Source organism: Acinonyx jubatus, chromosome C2 (assembly GCF_027475565.1).
Source record: "Acinonyx jubatus isolate Ajub_Pintada_27869175 chromosome C2, VMU_Ajub_asm_v1.0, whole genome shotgun sequence".
In the NCBI taxonomy this organism is placed as follows: domain Eukaryota; kingdom Metazoa; phylum Chordata; class Mammalia; order Carnivora; family Felidae; genus Acinonyx; species Acinonyx jubatus.
The window spans coordinates 18,365,954-18,383,130 of record NC_069384.1 but is presented as its reverse complement, the minus strand read 5'-3'; the positions used below and the strand labels follow the sequence as shown (position 1 = coordinate 18,383,130).

Genomic DNA, 17,177 nt, shown 5'->3' with positions numbered 1-17,177 from the left:
CATATGGATAAACAATTAAAATATTACAGACTGTATTTTGACCTCATAGGAATTAAAGTCATTTTTCTTTCTTATTAACAATTTTTTTTTTTTTAACTCAAGAAGAAAAGAAAATGAGGTTATTAGATGGGTAGCTAAGCTTCAAAGTATCTGGTCTGTTTTTTTAAGATTGAAAAAGCTCTTCTTTTTTATAAAGAAAATTTTGTTTTACAGTAAATTAAAAGTTTTTTTTTGTTTGTTTGTTTGTTTTTATAAAAGGCAAAATTAATGCTAACCTTTAAGGGGTGTTTTCTTCCTAACAACTTCAAAGCTATGTGAGCCAGATCAGGGTTTCTCAGCCTCAGTACTACTGACATTTTGGATCAGATAATTCTTGGGGACAGGGGACAGAGGGAGGAGAGGCTGTCTTGTTCACTGAAGAATGTTTAGTAGAATCTCTGACCTCTAGCCCCCAAATGCCAGTAACACCTCCCCTTCCAACTGTGACAATCAAAAATGTCTCCAGACATTGGCATATGTACCTGGGGAAGGAGGAGGAAATAAAATTGACTGCATTTGAGAACCAATGAACTAGACTAGACAAGGGAGCCTAATTCTAGGAGACTGGTCTTCCTCAAAAACTATATACACTTATGAGAACACTTTCATAATATATCAAAGGCACAAAGCACTTTTGAAGATAATAAAAAGGGACATTTTATGCTAATTGTCTTAGGTCTTGTCCACTTTGCCAAAAGCAGGGGTTGACAAAGCTTTGCACTGGTGAATCCAGTGATTCAACCACTGTGGAAAAATGAAGGTGGCGGTATGGTGTGGCGAACACAAAATTGGATGGCGTAACTGAAGAGACCACTGGTACTGGACAAGCTACTTCCTCTTCCACCACTGTATTCCCCAAGAGACGACAGGGAAAAAAGGTCAAATTACAAAAGCTTTGTATATGACAAAAGAAAGCAATTGGTTAAAAAAAATAATTTGGCAAAAAATCATCGGGAAAAAGGTATATTTTAAGGTTTATGCAGTCTAAGATTCTAGTTTCTGATTTATACAACATGGCATAGACACATAATAGATCTAGCTAACTAAATCTGTTTTGGACTCCTAAAAGTTTACTCCTCGACAGTTCTTAAAAAAAAATAAATAAATATAGGGGTGCCTGGGTGGCTCAGTCGGTTAAGCATCCAACTTTGGCTCAGGTCATGATCTCCTGGTTCAGGAATTCGAGCCCACATCAGGCTCTGCGCTGACAGCTCGGAGCCTGGAGCCTGCTTCGGATTCTGTGTCTCCCTCTCTCTCTGCCCCTCCCCTGCTCACACTCTGTCTCTCTCTTTCCCTCAAAAATAAATAATAAAAAATAAATAAATAAGGAGCGCCTGGGTGGCTCAGTCTGTTGAGCGTCCGACTTCGGCTCAGGTCATGATCTTGCAGTCCATGGGTTTGAGCACTGCGTCGGGCTCTGTGCTGATAGCTCAGAGCCTGGAACCTGCTTCAGATTCTGTGTCTCCCTCTCTCTCTCTCTGCCCCTCCTCCATTGGCTCACGCGCACACGCGCTCTCTCTCTCTCTCTCTGTCTCTCAAGAATAAATATTAAAATAATAATAATAAATAAATCCTTAAAATAAATAAAATTTAAAAAATATAACTTGTTTATCAACATAGCTATTGCCTGAAAATATCTTCTAACATGTCATGACACATCTCCTTAGGAAATCTTCACTTTAAAGAACAAATGTATGGCTGGTACCTCTTTGGCGACAGTGTGCCAGTGAAGGTGGGTTTCACAAACATCCATCCTCTCCTGGTGTAAGAATTTGCATTTGTCGGGAACAAGGAGGGCATCACTTACAAACTCGCCAACTGCAAGAAAGGAAAACACTTCCTGTCATTCCATCTGCATCACAGATGTCTTATCACTGGGCTGATATCAAGCAAAGAAGGGCTAAAAGTACTTCAGAAGTTATACAGCTTTTTGAATGACCAAGTAATCAATCCAGTACTGAAAGACAAGTACTGTTACAATGTAGAGTCCTGTGTCCTGAGCCCAGTTTCTTGCTATATCAACCTTGATGGTTAAAATACTTCCTACATGGGGCACCTCGGTGACTCAGTTGATTAAGCTTCTGACTTCAGCTCACATCATGATCTCGCAGTTCTTGAGTTCGAGCCCCATGTCAGGCTCTGTGCTGACAGCTTAGAGCCTGGAGCCTGTGTCACATTCTGTATCTCCCTCTCTTTCTCTGCCCCTCCCTTGCTCTCTCTCTCAAAAATAAATACACATAAAAAAAATTAAAAGAAAATATTTCCTACATGTTTTAAGCGAAATCTTTATGTAATTAACATATATCTCTGACTGCAAAGTTAATCATGCAAAAGGCTTCTAGTGAATCACAACGAGGAGGAAAAAAATGCAGATTGACACTGTCTGGGCAATCACTTGAGTGGAATCAATATAAATAATTATTCATCCCTCCCTCCCCTTCTTGGACATTTAATCTGTTTGTAAACTATTACAAAATTTAGCATTTTTCTACTTCCTAAAATTATAGACATACATATGTTTATATATGTGACACACACACAGAGATTAATTCAATTAAATTATGAAGACTGTGCCTTAGACTTTTGCTGTATTTTTAAAGAAAATGTGGATCATGCAAATTATTTCTAGCATTCCTGGTACCACAGATATAATAAAGATATTACATAAAGTCCTACAAGAATGCTTACATTCTTATGAGGGTACAAGTTGGATAATTCCAACATGTAAGCTACAGGCTTAGTTTTTTATTTGTTTTGTTCACTAGAGTATCCCCAGATTAAAAAAAAAATTTAATGTTTATTTATTTTTGACAGAGAGAGAGAGAGAGAGAGAGAGAGCAAGCAGGGGAGGGGCAGAGAGAGAGGGAGACACAGAATCCGAAGCAGGCTCCAGGCTCTGAGCTGTCAGCACACAGCCCGACACGGGGCTCGAACTCACAAACCGCGAGATCATGATTTGAGCCAAAGTTGGACACTCAACCGACTGAGCCACACTTAGTATCCCCCAAGTATCCCCAGCTTTTAGCATAGATTCTGTACACAACAGGCAGCCGGTATCTTGATGAAGACACGAAATGCTGTAACAGAGATAAAGAAGAGATGTAACAGATGTAGACTGGGCCCAAAGAGTGAACACATCCGCTTGGAGGCACTGGGGAAAAACTCAAAGTAGAAACAACATCAGAGATGAGTCCAAATGGATACGTGGGAGGATGCCGTGTAGAAATGAATGGAAGCTCCATGATGTAAAGACAGTTACCTGTCTTGTTTAACATTCAGCTTCCAATCCCTGGCCCAGTTCTGGCAGACATGACCATCCTGGAGAGATGGATGGATGAATGGCAAAAGGCCCTTCAGAAGGAGGGAATTTCTTGTGTAAAAAAAGAAAAAAGGGCAAGGGTATTTGTAGAGGAGACAAAAGCACAATATGGCTGGAATACAAGGTGAGTGGATAAGGGAGTCCAGAAGTAAATGAGGCTGGAGAAAAATGTTGGACTCCCACCTGGAGAATTTAAGGTTCTAGATACCATTTTGGAGGCAACATAAGCCAAAAGATACTTTAAACAGGAATGACATGCTCAAGTTTGTTCTTCCGAGAAACTCTTTTATCAAGTGAGCGTAGGTAGACCAGGAAAGCAGGGAGACCATGGAGTAGGGTGCTGCCATCCTTTGGGCAAGACATGCAAGAACATATTTAAACCAATGACTCCAAATAAGATATAAAAGTTGTCCACACTCCAGCAAAGAACATATTTTCTTCTTTCACAGTGTGTTAACATAAAATATTCTGAAATGCACCCTGAAGAGCAATAAAGGCCCTCAGAGGGGGGCAGAGAAAAAACTTGTTTATTCCCGTTATAGAAAAGGGTTCTTTAAAACTTTCTACAAAGGCGCTTAAACTTTAGTCGGTTTGTGGCTCAAACATGCAAGATGTTTCCTGATACTTAAGCACTTAGTCTAATTAATAATATTTATATAAAAACCTAACCAAATCATAGAGGATAAAGAGCCTTTCATCTTGTCATTCCTTAAATCTTTTAAGACAATCTATGATGCTCCGAGCAACGTATTGTGAGTCACAGAGAATGCAAGAAATATGAGCCGTCAAGGGCTGCAAGTAGGGGGCGTGGCAAAGGAACCCAGGAGTCCTGGGCACCTTGGACCCACACACCTAGTCACATACGTCACTGCACCTCAGCGTCACAACAGCCGTGCGCAGACCTTTTATAGTATCAATCTCACTTCCCGCGGGAGAAAAGACTGCCAAGACACGTGCTGAAGGCCACCTACTCTCAGGAGATGATAACCTAGTCCCAGAGATGAACGTTTAGATGTACAGTATAGGGAAGGAAATAACAATAATGCAAGTGACATCACGTTTTCCCTTTTCTTTTACATAGAATACGATCAAACAAAACAAAAATAAGCAAACTAAAATCCAGAGGAGATGGAGAATGGAAAATAAACGTAATCTCACCCAAAGCCAATACACCTTCCCCAGGTGGACTCTTGATGGTTTCTCAGGAAAGGCAGTCAACTGTAGCTGTTAGCAAGAATACTTGATATCTCAGCATCCCAATTTTCAAGGCCACAGGAGGCCAGAAGTGATCAAAGGCTTGAAGATATCTCCTTCATTTATTGGCTCTGGTCAGTCAAGCCATACCGCCATATTCACAAATGTCCAACCACTAAGTGCTCTTTTTTTTTTTTTTTTTTAAATTTTACAAGTAATTATTGGAAAGACAAATGCCTGGCCCAAGGCTATTAAATCAGTTCATGAGACAATAAGGAGCGAATATTGGATACTCTCAACCTTGACCTGAAAGAGTTCTTGCAGCATAAACTGGCTAACAGCTCCCAAACAGAAGGTCTTGTTTTACTTGCCTTTAGGCCAGTCTGCAGAAGACTAGATTTTAATGCAAAAAGCCAAAGTGGTTGAAAGATACTTGCCTTGGTAAATGTCATGTTCATCCAAAGGACACGTATTGCATTAATTTGTAAAAAGATATTAGAATTTTTTTAATTTGCAAAAGGAGCCTCCATTTAGCATTGTAAAGATGCTCTTGGGCTTCTAACAATGTACATAGCCAAGAAATATATGCCTCCTCAAATGAAATTGCTTTTTTTCCCCCAAGGATAAATACTGGTTATTTAATAAACCCTCAGGACTAATGGCAAAATAGGAAACTCATTGTACTCTAACATTAAAATAAAATTTGGCAATGACTTGATGGTTTTACAGCCCTGCTTAAATTATTACTTTCAAAATTGATGAAACATACTAGAATGTTCCACATCAGAAATTTTAAGCAATTAAACCACAAAAATCTGTTAACAATTTTTAATAAAGAATTAAAAAGGAGTGGTAAAAATATAACAAATCCATTCTCACAAGCTAGTTTAGCTTAACACGGCCTATATTCTTTCCCCTTTTAATTCTAAAAGAATTATTCTTAAATGTCTAAAAGAATTATTCTTAAATGTCTATGATACAACTGGAGACACATGGGAACTCTGTACTTTGCGTTCAGTGCTGCTGTGAATCTAAAATTGCTTTAAAAAATAGTCTTTTAATTAAAACAAAACAAAACAAAAAAAACCCTGACAGTATTTACCTGGAGTTTCTGTATGAAACATATTTTTTAAATAAACCTTCTGGTTTTCTTTGGTTTGATCTTTCAGGTAAAAAACAAAAATAAAACCAAAACCAAAACCAAAAACACACACAATTTTTAAAAGAATTCAAGTGAAAGCGATCAAAATAAATTAAGTACCATAATGAGAAAGCAGATTCCTGTTAATGCTGACCTCTGGGGCATTTGGCACCATTTAATCCTAGGGATAAATTCATCAGTATATACTGTGCACATTTATGAATAAGCATACAATCTGGTTTCTTGTTGAAAAAAATTCACAATTTATATCACACACACACACACATACACACACACCACACACACTCCAACTGAAAGGGGATTTTCAAAGCTAATGAACAAGATCTGGGTTTGGCCAAAAAGTCTTGGCAAGATGCACAATGATGCCCAGTTCAACCGGGACTCTGCAGGCCTTAAATCCACTGGCTCCTTGGTGGTCTTGGAGAGGATTGTCTAGCTCAAATTACCTCATTCTGCAGATGGGAAGTCAAGTGGCTTGCCCACAGAGCCAGTTGGCGGTGGAATTGGCCTAAAAATCTGAGTCTCTAAGCTTTTCATCCAGGAGTGGTAACTCAACTCATTGTTTAAACTCTGGTTGAAATGGGTTATTTGGCAAATTCTCTTCGGCTTTTATAAAAGCAGATTCACTTTTAGACTAGAAAGGGCTGAAATGCTATAACCGACGATGCAGTCTATTTGACGATAAAACTAGACTTAAATTACCTGGCAAGCCACATAGAACAGCTGGGGATGCACTGCACGGCATACAACAGGACACACGATGAGCAGTGGCTTAAAGACACGACGGGGTTCTTTCTCTCACACAAGAAGTCTGGTACTGAGGCTAGGGCTGCTAGACATTTTCAATGATGCACTCATGGTCCAGGCTATTCCCATCTTTCTGTATTGCCGTCCTTAGCACGGTGGTTTTTGTCTTCATGTTCTGTGGTCAAAATGGCCACGGTAACCGAAGTCTTCATTTCAAGTCCAAGTTGCACACAGGAAACAGGAGGAACAGGCCAAGGGATGATGGCTTCCTGTCTGTTTTCCTGCCCTAATGCAGCTTGGCTGTTTTACACGGGATGGACACCCTCCTCCCCATTATCTACATCCTACATGCCAGCACTATGTTATCTGGCCGCACTCAGCTGCAAGGGAATCTGTGAGACTATTTTCAGCAGAGCACGTTGTCACTGTGAACAAAAAAAAAATCTGGGGTTCTTTTAGAAAGGAAGAAGTGGGAATAAATATTAAACAGGCAAGTAGTGGAGTCTCCCGGATCATGGAATTCAAATATAGGAATGTAGTTTTCAATTTTCTTATGCTGCCTTTTCAAAAGACAGATGATTCCAGGAAGAAGCCAGAATTGAGTATGAGGTGCTACAATGAAAACCACCTGGACCTTGAATTCACGGCACGGGGAGAAATGGGGTGGGGGCTGTCATAGGAAAAGAGCAACATCGCACGCGGCTGAGATTTTTCAGAGTCACAGTGGGATTGAATAGATTGATTACAGATTCCAGAACCATAATTAAGAACTTCAAGGTACAGAGATTTCAGAATTAAAAAATATTTCTATGAACTTGCAAAGACTAAAGTGGTGTCGGCCAGAATCGTGGGAATAAAAGGGCTAAAAATGTCAGAGGTCTATGGATTTGGTCAAAGGGCGTCCTCCCCTCCTGGTCTCTCAAGAGTTAAAAACGATTCAGGAAAGGGGAGATGAGAAAGGGGGTTGGGGTAAGAATGTTCCTGCAACGTAATCACTGAAAAGTGGCAAAGCCTGTTTGCTTCTTTGTGCTATACTTGACCGTGAGAGATGAGACATGGCCCAGACCTGGCCCTCCAGGTAAGAGGTGGACGGTTTCAGTGATTCTGGACTCCGTGTCTGGCGTGGCCATACACCACCTCACACCACACTCAGAGGCAACTAATGGTCTCACTGTGTAGGGGGAGAAGGTGAGCCTGAGAAATTATATAATCAGCCCAGGTCACACACAGTAAATGGGAGAGCTGGGAAAACGAAATGAGTTAATATTCATATAGCACTCAGCTCTGTGCCTGCAACAATTATTATTGCTGGTGTTATTACTCCTCCCCACCCCAGCATCCATTCATCAACCACTATTGCTTCCCGTATTAATATCAATTATAGTTAATAAGAGTAGCAACAACTACTCTTCATTGTTTACTGATCACCTACTATGTGCCTACTGAAGGCAGTGAGGTTTTATTCTCAGTACATTATCACTGTTCAGTTATAGTCCCACGGTTCTATGCTGGCGCATTGCTTATGATGTAATGGATAAATAATCATGGTCAACACAGCGGGATGGAGTCCCTATGAGTGCAGAATCCACGTGACCAATCTTTTCCCTTTCTACAGAGGGCGTGGCTGTGAGGGGCGGGGTTTCCTGGATTCCCTCTGGCAGTCAGTGCTTCCTGTGCTAACTCTTTACCGCATACTTTCTACTTTTAATTAATGCTGAGAATACAACAGTGGACAAAAGAGATGAAACTAAATGAAATTCTAGTGGGAAATGATGAAAAAAAAAAAAGACCCAAACCAGAATGTCAAACAGTAATAAACACTATGGAGATAAAGCAGATAAAGGGAGAGGGATTGGTGGGAGGGGGCCATGCAGAGGAGGTGGAATTTTAAATAGAGTAGTCAGGGAAAGCCTCCCTGAAAATACGGCATCTGAGTGAAGGCCTAAGGAAGTGAGGGAACAAATCAGAAAGATAACAGAGGAAAGAATATTCAGGGCAGAGGAAGGAACAAGTGCAAAGGTCCTGAGGCAGGAGCATGTCTGCTGAGTTCACACAATAGGGAGGAGGCCAGTGTTGTCACAAAGGAATGACAGGGGGAGCAGGTCAATGGGTGAGTGAGTGACAGTGGACTGTGCGGGGTCCTAAACATTGCCCACACTCTGGCCAGAACCCTAAGTAACACAAGAAGACTCTGGAGTGTTTTCCTAAATGAATTCTTACTGTCCTACAGGTCCAGATTGGAAGTACAAAGACCCGGCAGGGAACCGTTACAATAATCCAGGTGGGAGATGACAATGTCTTGCACCAAGATGATAGTAGAGAATGGTGAGCAATGGTAAGATTCTGGATAAAGTTTGAAGGAAGAATCTGAAGGATCACCTAAGGGTGTAGGACAAACAGAGTCAAGGATCTCACTTGTTCCTATTCCAGTAGCTAGAGGATACTTTATACTGACAATGACCAAAAACAGGCTGGACAAGAACCTTCCATCTGTCCCTCGTGGCCATGCGGACAAGTAGAATGTCCTAGATTTACATGCTTATTAACCCACACAACTACATAATGCATAGCATGATGAGGACCGCAGACAGATACTGACTCAGGCAAATTTTTACTTCACCATTTTAGATTCTCCCTCCATGGACATTTTTTTCTTGAATTTGTTCATTACGCATCAGTATTCTGTAACTTCCATATGTTAACAAACAGAAATTTTTCTGGGAGGCACTTGTACTCAAGAGATGGGAAGAATACTTACAGAGTAGCCAAAATATTTCTCAACAAACCTCCTCCTGTGATAAAACCGTGGTTAAGTTTTGCTTCATAGAGGGAGTTACTGGGTTCTCCAAGGGGACAAAAGGGTGAATTACAAACTGCTTTAAGAAGGGACTGTTGTTAGCGCCAACATTTCATTGTAGCTATTACTAGGTAACAGAACTGAGCATTCTTAGCCTCAGAAGTCTCTGCCAGAGGGCAGACACTAAATGGATCATGTTAAGGTAAAGGCAAAAATAAAGTGAAAACCAGAAGTTTCACTTAAATTGTCTCTCTGTTTTATTCAAGTGAGGGGAGCACAGCCTTATACACACGCATAAATGCCAGGTTGGGTAAAAGAAACAGCGTTTGACCAAGACTCTGAATAACACTGGTCTTAACCAATGAAAACAGTGCAACGGATATATTTTTAAAAGACAGGAACAAAATGAAGATTTGTTGGCAGTTCTGCAGCTTTTAAAAAGCCTCACGTAGGAATGAGTTAACAAGTCTGATTGGGTTATGCAAGTGTGCTGAAATTGAATAATTAGCTAAATGGATGATGGCTGCTGGAAGCCAGGCTTTTCACTGTTGGAATGAGAATTTACCGATAAGTAGAGCAGGTGAAATGATCCATGTGGTAGGAATACAGGAGAGTTGGAGACATCAAGATGAACTCGTATCTGGCTTAATACAGATACAGATGCGTGGCTTTAAGAGCATGTACAGATATGTAGAATACAAGGGTGAGTGTACAGAAATATGTTGCTCCCTCTTTCAGCTGAGAGGACCCAGTAGGTAAGGTACTCTGGAGGCAATGACCACACCTAGCATCCACACCTCAGTTTTTTTTTTTCTTTCAACGTTTTACTTATTTTTGGGACAGAGAGAGACACAGCATGAACGGGGGAGGGGCAGAGAGAGAGGGAGGCACAGCATCGGAAGCAGGCTCCAGGCTCCGAGCCATCAGCCCAGAGCCCGACGCGGGGCTCGAACTCCCGGACCGCGAGATCGTGACCTGGCTGACGTCGGACGCTTAACCGACTGCGCCACCCAGGCGCCCCCACACCTCAGTTTTTAATACCATTCTCCAATAAAAGGAACACAGGCTTTTTGAAGAAATGGCTGGTTCTAGGGGGTGGTGCAGAAAATATACAACAGGAGCCTGGAGCATCTTGTTCAGGAAAAAAAAAAAAAAAAAAGAAGAAGAAGAAAGAAAGAAAAAGAAGAAGAAGATATTTCAAATAAGCACAAGAGCCCACTGAAAAAGCTCCCAGTGGCCAGCACGGAAATAATTTGAGCCATAAAATATATCAAGTAGTCTTGGATTATAACTCAAAGTATTCCTAAGTACAAATGACTGAATAAATAAATAAATAAATAGGTGGAAAGGGACAAATATGTGCAGGAGAGTTCCAAATAATCTACATAGATACTCTACCCTCACTCAACGAGGTGAAGCATAAATCTCTACTCCTTTCCTTGTAGGCTACCCATGGTGACTTCCTTCCGGAACACAGCAGGCAATGGTAGAAAAGGGAGTAACTTTACATTGGAGAAAGCTGACAAACCCCACCCCAGCCAGGCGATCGCGGTCAGTATCAATGGTGACATACCAAGTTGATAACATGCGCAAATGACATACGATGAGAAGAGCACCTTACTTCTGTGGTCTTCCAAAACACTCGTGACACCAGTCCAACCATGAGACAATTCCAACACAGGAGCACGACCTAAAATACCTGACGGGTACCCCTGAAAACTGCCGTGGTCATTTAAAACACGGCAAGTCTGAGAAGCTGCTACAGCCGAGAGGAGTCTAAGGAGATCTGACAACCAAATGTGATGGGTTTCCTAAAGGGGACCCTGAAAATTAAAAAAAATCTGAACAAAGTATGAACTTTATCAATAATAAGATTTCAAAACTGGTTCATTGATTGTAAGGAATGTACCAGACCAATGGAAGATGTTAATAATAAGGGAAACTTGGTTGAGGGGGTATGTGGGCATCCTCTGGGCCATCATCTCAATTTTTCTCTAAGTCTAAAACTTCAAGTTTACTTAAAAACTTTTTTGGAACTCTCCATATAAAATTTCATACCTATTTGCCTTTGCATCACCATTCTGGCCTTCAAAATGGTGTCTGTGAAATTACTATAGCTGCAAAGAAACTGGGGTTAAAAAGATCTTGCTAAGATGGGCTTCTCTTCTATGGCATTTATAATAACTAGACAGAGCTTGGTTTACAGTCTTCTAAGCAAATCTCTCACCGAATCATTTGTGTGATGTGCAGCATTTAAATTCTTTTAAAAACCTGAAGAATTTCAGAGTCCTCACACATATCAATAGGAAAGGAGATGCTTTGGTTTCTAAGTTTAACCTTGACTTAGAAATGTACACGCAACATCATAGAATTCAATTACCCTTCACAAGTGAGGAATCTCATGCTTGAAGAGTAATTTCTGCACAGCTAATAACAGAACCAGGCTGGGCTCCAGGTCTGGCTCAACTGTAATGCTCACTACACCCGAGTAAAGTGTTACCACATTCCACAAATTCTGCGTCACGGCTTCCTGGCTAACCGACCCCAGATTAGTTAAATCTGTTGCCTCTCTTTTGTTGTATTACTCATATTCATTGTTTTATCAACAATGGGCCTTCTTTGTTACTTACATCTGTAGTAATTCCAACATCAGTTTAAAAGACAGAATTATGAAAATAATGGCTAAGTCTTTCCAGATCAGGGGTGTACAAACTCTAAAATGCTTCGGAAACCCCTGGCGTGCGGCCTCAGCATATAGACCCATCCTTCCTCCCTCTGATCCCAGCACCTGCATCTGGGCGTGTGGGATGTGCCTGAAAAACAGACCTCCCCAGAGGGATTCTGATTCAGGTGGTTCACCGACTACACTGAGAAACTGTGCGAACAGCAGGGGGCTTCTCGGGCTTCGAGGCGCACACACATCGCCTGGGGATCTTGTTAAAGCACAGTCTCTGACTGGACAGGTTGAAGGTGGGACCCAGTCTGCCTGTGTAACAAGTTCCCAAGTGATTTGATTCAGCTGTTCCTTCAGGCAGCGAGAATGGACTGAAGGTAATCCATTATAACTAATCTTATTAACGTTTTGGGCTGCTTTGTTTTTTCAGGTTACAGGTTATTATGAAACACTTGTTACAATGGCCTGTCTTTTGCCTTTTCTTTTAATTACGTTAAAATACGCACAGCATAACGGGGCGCCTGGGGGGCTCAGTCGGTTAAGTGGCCGACTTCGGCTCGGGTCATGATCTCGCGGTCCGTGAGTTTGAGCCCCGCGTTGGGCTCTGTGCTGACAGTTCAGAGCCTGGAGCCTGCTTCAGATTCTGTGTCTCCCCCCTCTCTCTGCCCCTCCCATGCTTGCGCCCTGTCTCTGTCTCTCAAAAATAAATAAACGTTAAATATATATATATATATATATATATATATATATATATAAAATCAAGTTATTCATGCCTTCTTCCCATAAGCCTGGGTCTTGTCCCATAGATTTCTCATTCTGGCACAATTTTAGGAATAGGGTAGAAAGAATTCTGCATTTGAAGCCGGAAGGGAGAAAGTGACAGAGTGACTCAGGAGGATTTAGTGATTTCCATGCACGAAAAGGGGAGGAGAGTGATACCTTCTGGCCACAGGAGCTCAGATAAGATGCGGGACAAGGATAAAAATTAACACCTGAAACAATCTGGTTTAATTTTAAGAGATCATCTCTGCTCCCACTCAGTATTGCTGAATCCCACTGTGGACCCAGCTCCATGGAGGAGACACAGAGTCCTTCATAAAAGAGCACAGAGGAGGGCTGTCCACTGGAACACAGGCCACGGAAGCAGTTTTAAGTTTCTAGGAGTCACATTAAAAAAGGTCAACTTAGTTTTGGTAATAGTCTTTATTTCACCCAGCAGATCCTAAACGTTGTCATTTCAACATGCAATCCACGTAAAAAATTATCCCTAAAACGGTCTACATTCTCCCCCCACCATTTTCCAGACTAACTCTTCAATATCTGCCGTGTACTTTACATTATGGCACGTGTCAGTCTGGACTGGCCACAATTCAAATGCTCAACAGCCACACGGGGCTGGTGGCCACCACAGGGCAGTACTAGCTTGGGGTCAAATTTCAGAGATCAGGAATATCTTTCAACGAGTGAGCAGTTGGATGTGGGCAGGTTGAGGTTATGGGGTAAAATTTGAATCCAAAGATAAAGGAGAAATCACGGAGAAATAAACCCCAAGTATGAATACACTGAAAAGGCTGTATTCATAGTTCTACATGCTATCAGAATGCCAGACATTTTGTTTTGAGTTTATTTATTTATTTTGAGAGAGACAAAGAGCACAGCAGGGAGGGGCAGAGAGAAAGAATCCCATGCGGGCTCCGGGCCGTCAGCACAGAGCCCGATGTGGGGCTCGAACCCATAAACCGGGAGATCATGACCTGAGCAGAAAGCAAGAGTCGGACGCTTAACCGCCTGAGCCACCCAGGCATCCCTGGAATATCGTACATTTTAGTCACCGAGAGGAAGATCACTACAATTCAATTTGTTACCACCATTAACCCTATTTACCAGCAAACAGCCCTTTTCTCTCACTTCTCCTTTTGCAGTTCTCATATTTTAATTTTTATTTATAGAGTATGTGATCGATTCGGATGTGGAAATTTAAATCAGGCTTCCTTTATACCTAAGCCTCCTCAGCTTTAGCCTAGCCCAGTGTTGAGTATCAAGAGGAGAGGGGGAAAAGCAGAAAGTAGAGGGATACTGTCCTAAATTCTTTATTCTGTCTCTCAGAAACACAAGTATCCTCCCTGGCTGCTTTCTCCTAACACTTTCTTTCTGCCTTATTAAAATATTCATAGCCTGATAGATTTTAAAGATGCAATTAATGAGGGTTATATGTGGGCCTTTTAAAAAGCCACATAATTGCTAACAAAATACCAATCAGCGTGAGGTGCCGTGAGGCCAGAGAACCACCACTTATTACCAAAACCTTAAATTATACAGACAGGTAAAAATACACAGCCCGTTTTTTCCCCCATACCATACTCAGAAACCCACGTGTGAGGTAGGCCGTCATCAAGACAGGAAGAGGCATTTTCACGGATAAACCTCTCAACAGAGTTGGGGACTATCACTTCCAAACCCCTGACTGCCTTTTTCCAGCCCATTACCATCTGGCCTTGCTGGAACAATCTTCCTCAAGTCTTCTCTCTCTCTCTCTCTCTTTTTTAAAAAAAAATTTTTTTAACATTTATTTTTGAGAGACAGAGCAGGAGCTGGGGAGGGGCAGAGAGAGAGAGGGAGACCCAGGATCCAAAGCAGACTCCGGGCTCCGAGCTGTCAGCAGAGAGCCCAATGCGGGGCTCGAACTCACCAACCGTGAGATCATGATCTGAGCCGAAGTCGGATGCTTAACAGACTGAGCCAGCCAGGCGCCCCTCAAGTCTTCTCTTAAGGTTTAGAGCAACAAGCATATTAATCTGCTCTCAAGTTTGCTGTCCGTTTTCTTCACCACAGTAGTTGGCTCTTTTCTCCTTCTCTAGCTTCCCGATTATGGAGACAGCACTTGTATTTCATTCGCTGTCCTGAGCTACTTGTTCTTCCCCTTTTACTGGGTCATGTTTTATTTTTTTAATGTTTATTTGTTTTTGAGAGAGAGAGAGAGCGCGCATGCACACAAGCAGGGGAGGGGCAGAGAAAGAGGCGGGACAGAGGATCTGAAGCAGGCTCTGTGCAGAGAGCCCAACGCGGGGCTCGAACTCACCAACCTCGAGATCACGACCTGAGCCGAAGTCGGATGCTCAACTGACTGAGCCACCCAGGCATCCCTCACTGATTCATCTTTTAATAATTCTGATTTTATCATCTCAAGTCAGTTTTTAATGTAGACAAATTTTTATCTAAGGAGTAATAATTGGATCAGAGGCTGAATATAAGATTATGCTATTAGCTTTGCCATTTTATATTCACTTCAGGCCTCCTATATTGTTTTATTATCTAGGTTGCAGAATATAAATAAATGTGTTTCATTAAAAAAAATAGTAATTCTGATTTTAAAACAAGACAACCACCCTCTACTTTCTGCTCCTACTTTCTCATTCAGATATAATCGGCCCCTGAACAACACGGGTTTGAACTGTGCGGGTCCACTCACACACAAAATGTTCTCAACAAACACAGTACAGTAGTCTTTCCCTTAGGATTTTCTTAGTAACATTTTCTTTTCTCGGCCTTACTTTATTGTAAGAATACAGTATATAATATGTACAATATATGAAGTATGTGTTAAGTGACTTTATGTTATCAGAAAGGTCAAGAGTAGACCACTAGTAGTTGAGTTTTGGGGAGTCAGAAGTTATATGTGATTTTTTGACTTTGTCGGGGCTCAACACCCCTAAACCCCATGTTGCTCAAGAGTCAACTGTATTGTCATCCATGCCTAGGGGTTCAACAACTTCCTCTAGTCTTTCAATGTTGACTTTTCAGTTGACATTCCAGTCACTAGCTGGACACCTACTTGAGAGAGTACTGACTTTAACAAATGGACACCTGACCGCCAAATTTTAGAACTGTACCCAAAGAATAAGAAGCACTTCTTCACTGGGTCAGAATCTTTTTATTTTTTTTAATGATTATTTATTTATTTTGAGAGATACAGAGAGTGAGAGAGAGTGCAAATGGGGGAGGGGTAGAAAGACAGAAAGAGAGAGAGAGGGAGAATCCCAAGCAGACAGAGAGCTGACAGCACAGAGTTCGACGTAGGGCTCGAACTCATGAACCATGAGATCATGACTTGAGGCGAAATCAAGAGTTGGATGCTTAACCGACTGAGCCACCCAGGCGCCTCAGGTCAAAAATCTATCTTATGTGGAAGCAAGAGAAGGGAATAGCGCCAACATCCAACATTTTAGGGGAGCCAAACATGGCAGGGACTGCTGAACAAATTCTACGTGGTTATAACACCCAGGTCCCCCTGCTCACTTAATAACGCTTCTGCCTTCTCAATTAATATGTGTCACAATTCATGTGCCAATCCTCATGGACTGTACCTCTGCAACACTCAGATTGTCCATATTCCAGAAGCTGGACCACCTATCGTGTCACACGCGGAAATGTTCTGAAATGTTGAACTCCATCCAGTGAACCGCTTTGTGAGCAGAAACTTACCTCTGAGCTCTCCCTACTCTTCTTCATCCACTACAGCTACTCATTATGCCCCTGCATCCCCAACTCTTCATCACTCACTAAGGTTGGCAGAGAAGGTTTCCCAAGTCCCTGCCAGTCTGGCCTGGGACACAAATCCATGAATCACCAGTGCTGACCATCAGCTAACGACCTCCCCATGCACTCATCATGCTCACACCTATTGTTCCAGCTTGTCTCTCTCGTAAGCGTGAGACCCCTGAGACCCAGCTGCCACACTGTGCCCCTTGAGCGCTTAGTAAGTGTCCCTTCTGGGTCCTCTTGTGTCCAGCCCCGACTTGAAATGTCCAGCGTTAGGAGACAATGGAGTCGTCTCCTAGTGACCAGAGGAATAAATATTGCTTTATATTTCAGGGGGTCTCCAACTCAAAACTTCTAGGAAAAACAAAATATAGGGGTACCTGGGTGATTCAGGCAGTTGAGCGTCCAACTCTTGATTTTGGCTCAGGTCATGATCCCAGGGTTGTGGGATTGAGCCCTGTGTCAGGTTCTTAAGATTCTCTCTCTCTCTCTCTCTCTTTTACCCCCTCTGCCCCTCTCCCCTGCTCATGCTCTCTTTCAAAAACTATATATACATAGCAGATACATAGCTATTTAGGGCAAAAGGAGGTAAAGAGGGAATAAAAAATGAAAAAGAAAAGACAGTATTTAACAAAAGAGCTAGCTAGGAAATAATTAGGGTACAGTATTTGGAATCAGCACAATCTTCTACTGGTATCAGAACATT

At 41.8% G+C, this 17,177-nt stretch overlaps 1 protein-coding gene across 7 annotated transcripts in view; it reads right to left on the bottom strand.

Annotated features, from left to right (window-relative positions):
• APP (amyloid beta precursor protein) overlaps positions 1-17,177 on the bottom strand; it is a 272,213-nt gene that overhangs the window by 156,978 nt on the left and 98,058 nt on the right. For all 7 annotated transcript variants that reach the window (XM_027041765.2, XM_027041766.2, XM_027041767.2 and 4 more), the window contains exon 4: positions 1,745-1,857. In XM_027041765.2, the coding sequence (XP_026897566.1) occupies positions 1,745-1,857 (113 nt within the window). The remainder of the gene's footprint in view (positions 1-1,744; positions 1,858-17,177) is intronic.